The sequence below is a fragment of the Perca flavescens genome, chromosome 5 (genome assembly GCF_004354835.1).
Source record: "Perca flavescens isolate YP-PL-M2 chromosome 5, PFLA_1.0, whole genome shotgun sequence".
Taxonomy (NCBI): domain Eukaryota; kingdom Metazoa; phylum Chordata; class Actinopteri; order Perciformes; family Percidae; genus Perca; species Perca flavescens.
Genome location: NC_041335.1, coordinates 23,346,169 through 23,355,832, shown reverse-complemented (window position 1 = coordinate 23,355,832; position 9,664 = coordinate 23,346,169). Strand labels below are relative to the sequence as shown.

Genomic DNA, 9,664 nt, shown 5'->3' with positions numbered 1-9,664 from the left:
CACTGATATGTCTAATGCATTCCCTTTTCTCTTCCAGATTCTGTACTATTTACATTTGTCAAACAACCCATAGCAAACCTCCCCTCCCTCTCCACGAAACCACACACACAGGTCTTTTAAAACACTTAAAAGCCTCTGGGCATCAGATGATGTGGATGTTAAACTTCTTGACTTTTCCCCCCTTATCGCGTCTCACTTGATTGACTTCATCATCTGTGTTAGCACACCTGTGTGACACTTGCTCAAACACAAAAAAACCTCCAAGCAAGAAATGGAAACACTTGTGTTACTTTTCACGCCAGTAATTTTAATTTCAGCTTGACGACAAAAAGCCGACAAAGAAGGATGAATGGGGCGCCTGGGTAGCTCACCTAAAGCAGGCGCCCATATATAGAGGTTTACTCCTCGACGCAGCGGCCGCAGGTTTGACTCCGCCCTGCAGCCCATTGCTGCAGGTCATTCCACCTCTCTCTCCTCTTTCATTTCTTAATATGTCCTATTTTTTGGGGGGGGGCCTAAAAAACGCCCAAAAAAGAATTTAAAAAAAAGGATGAATGACCCATTTTTACTGCAGATTAGAGCTAATTCATTGTCTACAGATTTTACAGTCACAGCTTTATCAGTGGGAGATAAGCATCACACAAAACGCCAAAACGAGATATTTAACCTAAATGCTAACCCTCTGTGAATGTAGGAATGACTTTACATGCATAGAGAAATATGTTTCATAGCTAGTAATAATGCTATTCATACAGTTTATAATGAGTTAGCTGATGTTATACGGTCACATTCAGCCGTTTATTAGTGTTTTGTGATATAGGTGTGTTTTTGTGAAATGCAATTTAAAAATTAACCAATTACATACAAACAGATTAGATGTGATATTCCATCCTACCACCTTTACTCTTTCATCTAAACAGGTCATACGTTTTAATCTTGTGATGTGTAAATTTCCACTTAGTAAACAGTAAATAATACAGACAACAGGCTCCAAGAGAGTAAGCTCAACTGAGATTGATCAACTGCTGTTTCCAAGATCATGTAAAGAACCTACAGACTCAATGTCAGGAGGCAGATAGAAGGAACATCTCCATATGATATTCAAAAGGGACTAAACATGAGTAATGACTTATTTTTTGAACGAGCTTCTCTCTGGAAAGCAGTCAGTAAGGAGACTTCTTGTTTCAGCATTTTGTGCTGCTCATTCATCCCAGACTGCATACCAGGCTGTTTCCCAAGACCACGTTCTGAATACTGAATAGCTGCAACATAATGTGGAATGAATGTATTATGTGAACAACCACAACAGCATTTTCTTCTCCAAAGATCTATTATCTTATCTTTCTGTGGAGACTAAACAACTCAGACTTTCTATTGTTTTACCAATGAGTGTTCGTGTATTAGCTGATGCTGCTTTCAGGTTGATATTTTCACCTTCTAACAAACACAAAAGTGCACTTTGTGTTTATTCTTACAGTTATCGGGATCTATAGTCTCTGATTTATGCTTTCCTTTGTGAACAAAAGTGTTTCTGGCCATAAATGAATTCCTTTGGAATTTGGTTTTCTCTAGATTGGCTATCAGCAATTCTTCTGTGCAATACTTATTTCAATCCCATGTGAGAACACACACACACACACGTGGGAGGATGCGATAGTAAAATATTTTCCCAGCTTTCCCTTCTTTTTGCTTACATGAGGTCACCCGACCATCAAGCTTAACAATTGATGTGTGTATACGTTCCAATAATATCATCCCAGAAAAACAATGAGTGTGAGACACAATTTCTGACATAATTATTATATTTGCAGAGCAATACTTATGACATAAGTACACAATATGAGTAAACAAAACTAAGTAGTGGAACAAGCAGATGTAATGTGGTCAATGTTGATATTTCACAATTTTAGAGACATAAAACTCTTATTACACAATTCCAATGTGCATACGCAAAATACAGTTCAGTGATCACTGATTCAGCTCCATCTTCAGGGTCTCTACGCCTGCTGGGCTGCAGCCCTGGCAGCTAACCGCTCCTGTTTCTCTTGCTCGGCCTTCTCCCTCATCTCTTTCTCTCTCTGGATCAGCTGCCTGTTCTCGGACTCCCAGGCCTGCACCCGGCTCTTGTACTGCTCCAAGTCAGGTTTCTCTGCAGCGGCCAAGTCCTGCTGGGCCAGAGTGGTCACTAAAGCCTGGAAGGAGGCAGGGTCCAGTTTATCCTGAGACTCCAGCTGGCTGCTCAGTTCCTAGAGAGGCAAGGGATAAAAAAAATAATAGACCAAACAGTGACCTTATCACTTAATTCAAATGAGTTGCGTAAAACCCTCCAAACCAGTGAACGCTGTTCCTCTGTGTTTACTCTGATGTTTACATTTGAAAACCTTGACTGGCCATGCTAGCAAAGTCAGAGGGAGAGAGGGATTTGCACATAAAAAAATGTCTATCCTAGAATATGTCTTGTGCACTGACAAAAAAAAAAACCGAAGTATATTCTCTCCCAGCTGGGTTCAAAATTAAATATCAACTAAGCCTAAAATCGTACTCATTGTACCTCTGTAATGTGAGAGAGGCTCTGGGGGCCCTGCATGCTGCAACCCCACTGTAATCAGAATTGGATCAATTATCAAATTAAAATCTCCCCCCAGAATAATATTGTGGTTTCCTACAGCTTGTAACTTTTTTTCCAAATCTATAATAAATGATTAATACATTAGGTGCATTTATGTTAGCCAGAATTAGTTCTTGCTAGAGCTGGGCAATATATCAATATTATATCGATATCGTGATATGAGACTAGATATCGTCTTAGATTTGCAATATTGTAATATGGCATAAGTGTTGTCTTTTTCTGGTTTTAAAGGCTGCATTACAGTAACAAGTGATGTCATTTTCTGACCAGACTGTTGTAACTATTCTATTATTTGCCTTTACCCACTTATATATATATCTCCACATTACTGATGATTGTTTATCAAACATTTCATTGTGTAAATATTTTGTGAAAGCACCAATAGTCAACACTACAATATCGTTGCGGTATCGATAGAGGTATTTGGTCAAAAACATCGTGATATTTGATTTTGTCCATATAGCCCAGCCCTAGTTCTTGCCCTTGTTTCAGCCAGAACGATAATAACACTTCCAGATTTATCCTTCATTTGTTTAATTCATTTAAATTGCAGGTGCTTGCTAATCAGTGTAATGACCCCTCTACTCCTGTTACTATGAAACACATATCCTACCCATCCTCCACACAATTTTTCAGATTCCATAAATCGACATACAGTTTGCGTTTTTTGGGAAAATATCACATCATGTTGTTGTTTTTTAAGACTTGACATAACTTTCCTCCTCTTGATGGGATATTCACCTTTTTCTAATGTTTACTCTGATATTTACATTTGAAAACCTTGACCGGCCAGGCTAGCAGAGTCATCAGATGACAATTTCATTTCCCTATCCCATCACCATCCAACGTGAACCACAAAAAGCACAACTAACATTTGTAAAATAGACAATTCAGCATAAAATATGCAGAGCCGATGGAGAGGTGACTGGAGATGTCTGCGCCTCTCACACTATTCCACTGATCAACAGGTGGCGGTAATATGTCAATAAACACACTAATGCGCCAAAAAAGTCAGGAAAAGAGATGAGTGCAAGCTAGTAAACATTGATGAAAATGCTTTGTGAGGAGGGAAATGCATTTAACACATTTGTTAGACCTCAAGGACACGCACAATGCACCTGGGTGAGAATCACTGAATGTAAAAATAAACTTTTTACAGGAAAACTCTAAAAGGCACTTTTAATACAGAGCTAGTAGTGTAGTGAAAACAAAACGCGGGCCTTTTAAATTAATTTAAAAGGCACCAATGAAACCAATTGTTAGTTATCAAATGGCCATTTAAAAAAAATAAAGAAATACTTTTACCTCTGCATTTGACTTCAGAGCAAAGCAAGATATCACTATGGCTGCACCCTGCCTGCGAAATCACTGTTTTATTATTATTAAAACAATTATTATTATTATTATTATTATTATTATTATTATTATTATTATTAATAATAATAATATTATTATTATGGAGATGGCTTAACCAGCTTTCAGCTGCACAAATCATGGGTATAAACACTGCTTTATAGGCTACAAAGTCTCATCTCATGAACAGATAATAACGAAGCACTTTAACTCTGTTTAAGATCAGTTTTTTTATCATAACATATGGTAATTTAGCTAAGACTGTTGATTGTGTGTTACTATACAATTGAATGTTTAACATTCAATTAAAAAAAAACATAGTATGCTGCCCCCTTAGAGTTACAACCCCAGTCGTAACATGAAACACTGTTTACTGGCTCGCCCTGGCAAGGAAAACTGATGCAAAGCACACCTGCCATACACAACACCCACCCACCTTGAATCTGCTGACATATTGAGGTAGCTTAGCCTGCTCGGCCTGATCATCTTCATCTACGATGTCTTCTTTCTTTTCCCCCTCACCTGCTGACTCCTCTCCAGAGGAGTCGCTGTCTGAGGTAGAAGACAGTTCCTGCAGCAAGCCATTTATGTAGTCCAGCTGAAGAATAATGAAAAGTCATGTTAAGTATGCAGACATAATATCTTTTTTCATTTATTATGGTTTGCAAATTCTACCTAAATTGCAGTTCTGAAACAGCCGTAACTGCCTGAAAAGAAATCTGATTCATAAGAAAATACTAAAATAAGTCACATTGTTATTTAAAGATATCAAAACAGGTGGCCGGGTTGGCTCAGTGGCTAGAGCAGGCGCACATGTACTTAGAGGTTTATGCCTCGACGCAGAGGTCCAGGCTTCAAATCCGACCTGTGACGATTTCCTGCATGTCTTCCCCCTCTCTCTCTCCCTTTTCTCACCTAGCTGTCCTGTCAAATAAAGGTGGAAAAGCCTCCCAAAAAATAAAATATCAAAATAGGCATGTAATGATGAAAGAGGCTGAACCTGTTAATGTTGTTAGGACGAAGTAAGATTAACTGTCACCTCAGGGCGGCGGTCACCAGCACCTTTATTTGAGATGTAATATTTCCTCTCTGTCCTACGGGGTTATCTGCTCTGTCTGCATTATTGCTGTGCCGCTGTCTGACACACACCGTTTAGTTCCTGTTGCAGTGATGCTCACAGACATCCTCTGTGCTCCAGGCTCTTCAAAATCTCATTATTACTGTGGACAGAGCTGGACTATTGAACTGGACAGCACAGGCCAGATTAGAGGCGCTACACCAGACTGTGTGTTTGTGCAAATACGTAAAAATAACAAGTATATGACAGCATGTGTTTTATCTCAGCAGATAAAGACTGTCATACAACCCACCTGGAAAGTAACAACAGTTTCTACTGTCTGTCTGTGTGTGTGTATGTGTGTGTGTGTGTGTGTGTGTGTGTGTGTGTGTGTGTGTGTGTGTGTCCTATATGAAAGAAAGTTTAATCCAGAACAGTCTACCACTTAAAATATGTATGCTTGATGTGAAACCCACGGTTAGCAGAGAATTTCATAAAAAAAAAAGTAAAATATGCCTTTCACGTTTGGAAGCCATCATGTTTTCTGTTGTTATGCGATATCAGGGTGTTATTTATCCACTGGCCAAATGGCTAGTGAATTTTCACATTTTACCAGCCACTATTTTTTTGGGCTGGTGAGTGAAGCAAATCTAGCAACTTGCATATGTTACTAGTATTTGGCTGGTAAATTGTGCTAATTTTTGTGCCCTGTGATATGATATAATTAAAGGGAGTAGTAAACAAATATTTGCTATGTAAAGATATAGTGGAGTTATGGTGTCCTGAGCAGGAAATGAAGTAACAATCTGTGTATGTTGATAAGTCAGTGCCAGTAGCGTTTTTTGGCACGGGCGAACCGAGCAGCCGCCCAGGGCGGCATTATTTCATGATACATGGGGGCGGCACGAGAACTTAAAAAAAAATAAATAAATAAAAAATCCTCTGCGCCGCTAGGTGGTTTTCTGTTATCTATAATTTCACTGTGTGGGGAATTGGCAAATCGGCACACCCTGCAGCTGCAGGCGCACTGCTCTACGGGAAGGCGGATGTCAAGCCCCGCCTTCCCGCGGGCTGCAGCGAGACGTACTTGTGCACAGAAGCCGTGTGAGAAAGGAAGAGGGGAGGGGGGACAGTTCACCTCTGGGTCTTGCAAATGTAACGGTCAGAAAAAGGGGGCAATGGGGGACCATGAGCCTCCTTGAACTCATCACTTTTATGCATGATAAGGATCTATCGGATATCTACCCCAACTTTTGGAGTGCTTTGAGGATTGCACTTACTCTGCCAGTCACTGTGGCTCAATCAGAGAGGAGCTTTTCAAAACTAAAGTTGATCAAGTCATACCTGAGGTCAACCATGTCCCAGGAACAACTCACTGGCCTTGCCGTCATCAATATAAATTACTCAATAGGGGAGCAGATTTCATACGATGACAGCATTGATGATTTTGCATCAAGGAAGGCCAGAAAGGTCAGGTTTTAGTTTAAGTTTGTGTTTTCTGTTCTTAGTGCAATAGTGTAATAATTAGATTCTCTTTAGTGTGTTTTCACATTTGTGTGATGAAGGATTTGTGCCATTTAGAATTAATTTTAAAAAAGGGGGTCTTGCCCTGGGTGTAATTCAATGTAGAACCGCCACTGGTCAGTGCGTTTGGCCGTGACAAACTATAGGTTTTGGGGAACAGTCTGTGAGAGCCGTGTGAAGGCAATCACAGCCTGCAGTACTTTTTTCTGTATTTCGAGTACAGGTTTAAGGATGCACCAATCCTGCATTTTTATTCTCCTGATACGGATTACTTCAACTCAGGGTACCTGTTGATACAGAGTAGTGATCTGATGCTAGTGCTCTCTTTGCCCCAAATTTAAAAGCCATTTACCTCACTAGTGTGTGTTTTATGTAAGGTAACATGGTGCCAGGGATTAACCAAATAAAACACGTAAATAGCTTTATACTGTAATTAACAACGTAAATTTTTCTGCAAGAAAGTTTCTTCTTTCGGATGATTTGTTTGTGTAAGATGACTACATAAATTGAAATACTCTTGATTTTACTCTGAATTTGATTTTCTCTGTCCTTACTGTGTCTTTAGACAGCTTGACGTCGCCTGAAGCAGCAGCCACTCTCTCCATGACAGCCAGCGCTCGGCCCAGATATCCATGGGACCAGAAGAGAGGCATCCCTTTGAACACGGCATGTATGCCCTTTAACATCTCCACCTTGCCTGGATGGGAAAGGAGGAGGAGAATAAATTAAACCAACAGCATAATGAAAGAACACGGATGAATCACATTAAAAAATACAACACTGTGGGGGAAGAAGCTCAAAACACACCTAGCAGAGCATTGCCAAGTAGCTGAGCGCTCAGGCCAACGGTGTTGTCTTGCTTCAGTCCACAGATGAGCAGTGATGCTCCCAACGCCCGCTCCTCTGACACCTGAACACAGTGAGGAACAAGTGTAAGCATCTTATCTGGAAGCATATTTGTTAGTCCTGCTGCCACATTGACATGCTAATAAGTTGCTGTTGCTGCGGTTTCACTCACAGCGAGTTGTGGTCTGGTTGCTAGGAAACTGCCCAGGGCGTACAGAGACAAGATCTGTGTGGAGGGAAGGTTGAAGGCCTCCTGAAGCATCACCTCCTCAACCACAGAGCATGCGCCTGTACAATGACAAAACAAAAACATGAAATCATTTCAACATGACACTTTTGCCTTGGTGTTTTAATGGCTGACAATAAAACACATACAATACTGCCAGATTCATCATTAAAAGTCATGAAACAACAACACTGGATTTGAGTTGCAATACTGGAGTTGTACAGTATGTAAGCACTAAAACAGTCAATTCATGATTTTATCTTAAGTAACCACAACTTCAAAACGACACATTGTAATACTATGTGCCTTCACTATTTGCCAAATAATATGTGTTTACTTTCTAATGTTATTACACAGAAATATAAATCAGGCTTCCGTTTCACCTCTGTCTTTTACAAACAGGGAAATGCATGTTTGAAATCTGATTTTAGTGATTTTACAGACTGGCAGTCTGTTCCCATTGCTGGAAGTAATACAAGTTAATAGAGTGTCTGCAGAGACTGCACTTTAATCCAGTCTGTCTGAACCTTTTTTTTTCAAAATGTTTAATTGAAAAAGCCTTACTTTTAAAGTCTCCATCCTTAATGTAAGAATCTATGAAAAGGTTGAAGGTGAAGTCATCTGGGAATATTCCATACTGGACCTGCACACACACAATTTCTTTAAATTATTTATCTGTGAACATCGACCGTTAGCCCTGTATGATTTAATAAAGAGGGTGTATATCACACAATAACACAACTGCTGATTCCTAATGCATCACTGACATCGAGACCTCTTATTTCACAGCAACACGACACCAATCACAACAACATCAGAGGCAGCCATACTGATAGAGCACACCATTTTACCTCACTGCAAACACGTCATTGGCTAGTATACATTTGTGCTTTTGGAATAATTCAGTGATTCCCAAATACTGCAACTTAGTCGGGAACAGTACACATGCTGGGCTGAAAATGTCAAACATGTTTGATGTTATTTGTGCTGCTCAGATCAGTTGGAAAATGCATCTGGGTGGTTAAGATTGGATCTGTGATCGCTCACAATGCCAGATAACTGCAGCTGTCGGCCCCGATCAGGAGCCTCTGATCAGATTTCCTTTCTGATTATAAAGATGGGCCTCCTTTCCATCGACCAGAGAGTCTTCTGAGTTCAGTTTATTTGTTTTAAAATTAAGTGGTGGGATTATATGTATAATGGGTTGCGTACCTTGTTTTTAAGTGTGTGCAGGGCCTTCTCTCTGGCGCCGTATTTTAGACACTGCCTGATCCAGCTGTGAATGGTCCAGTCTCTCAAGTACCAACAGTTTGGACTGTGACGAAACCTGGAGGGATGAAGTAATACATTAAGTTTTTCTTTTTTATATATCCATTACACTTCAGCTTTATTGGTGTGCAAGATAAAATGATGGAGCAGATGACATGCGACCACTTGACAGCTTCATCCCAAAAACTCAGCACTAATAACAGAAACAAAAGTGTCCAAACACATTAAGAATAATTGAATCTATTAACAATAATAACAACAACAATAATAACTATTTACAAGCTTACCAAAGTGGGAAGTTTTTTTTTTTTTTTTATTAAATATTTTTTATCAGTTTTCACATTTACAACAAATAAAACATGCATTACAAACAAATAAACCAAAAACAACCCTGGTTCAGTTACATACATACAACCAAAAGTTATACAAATAATGGGAAATCTGCTCTCTCTTATTAAGATCTTTCAGGGAATCCCCTTAGCATGATGGCAGAAACATCAGGCTCCAAATAATTCAAATATGGCTCACAATCTTTGAAGAATTGATTTGACTTTGAATGTAACATGCATGTCAGGTATTCCAGTGGTACTAACCCAAACAGCACTTTATGCCAACCCTTAACAGTTGGTCCTTTTTGGAAGGTCATTATTTAATTCTCAGTTATTATAAGAATGCATGTGCCGTGAACAAGGGTGCAATCAGGAAATTTACTAAATCTTATAATCACAAGAATGGGTGCAGATTCCAGAGGAAAGAGTAA

The 9,664-nt window shown here is 39.5% G+C and overlaps 1 protein-coding gene across 1 annotated transcript in view; it reads right to left on the bottom strand.

Annotated features, from left to right (window-relative positions):
* Positions 1 to 1,784: 1,784 nt before the first annotated feature.
* mrps27 (mitochondrial ribosomal protein S27) overlaps positions 1,785 to 9,664 on the bottom strand; it is an 11,522-nt gene continuing 3,642 nt past the window's right edge. The window contains exons 5-11 of the mRNA XM_028578280.1: positions 8,848 to 8,962; positions 8,200 to 8,278; positions 7,582 to 7,697; positions 7,371 to 7,473; positions 7,118 to 7,260; positions 4,419 to 4,580; positions 1,785 to 2,246 (exon numbers count right to left, since the gene is read on the bottom strand). Of these exons, the coding sequence (XP_028434081.1) occupies positions 1,998 to 2,246; positions 4,419 to 4,580; positions 7,118 to 7,260; positions 7,371 to 7,473; positions 7,582 to 7,697; positions 8,200 to 8,278; positions 8,848 to 8,962 (967 nt within the window). The 3' untranslated portion in view covers positions 1,785 to 1,997. The remainder of the gene's footprint in view (positions 2,247 to 4,418; positions 4,581 to 7,117; positions 7,261 to 7,370; positions 7,474 to 7,581; positions 7,698 to 8,199; positions 8,279 to 8,847; positions 8,963 to 9,664) is intronic.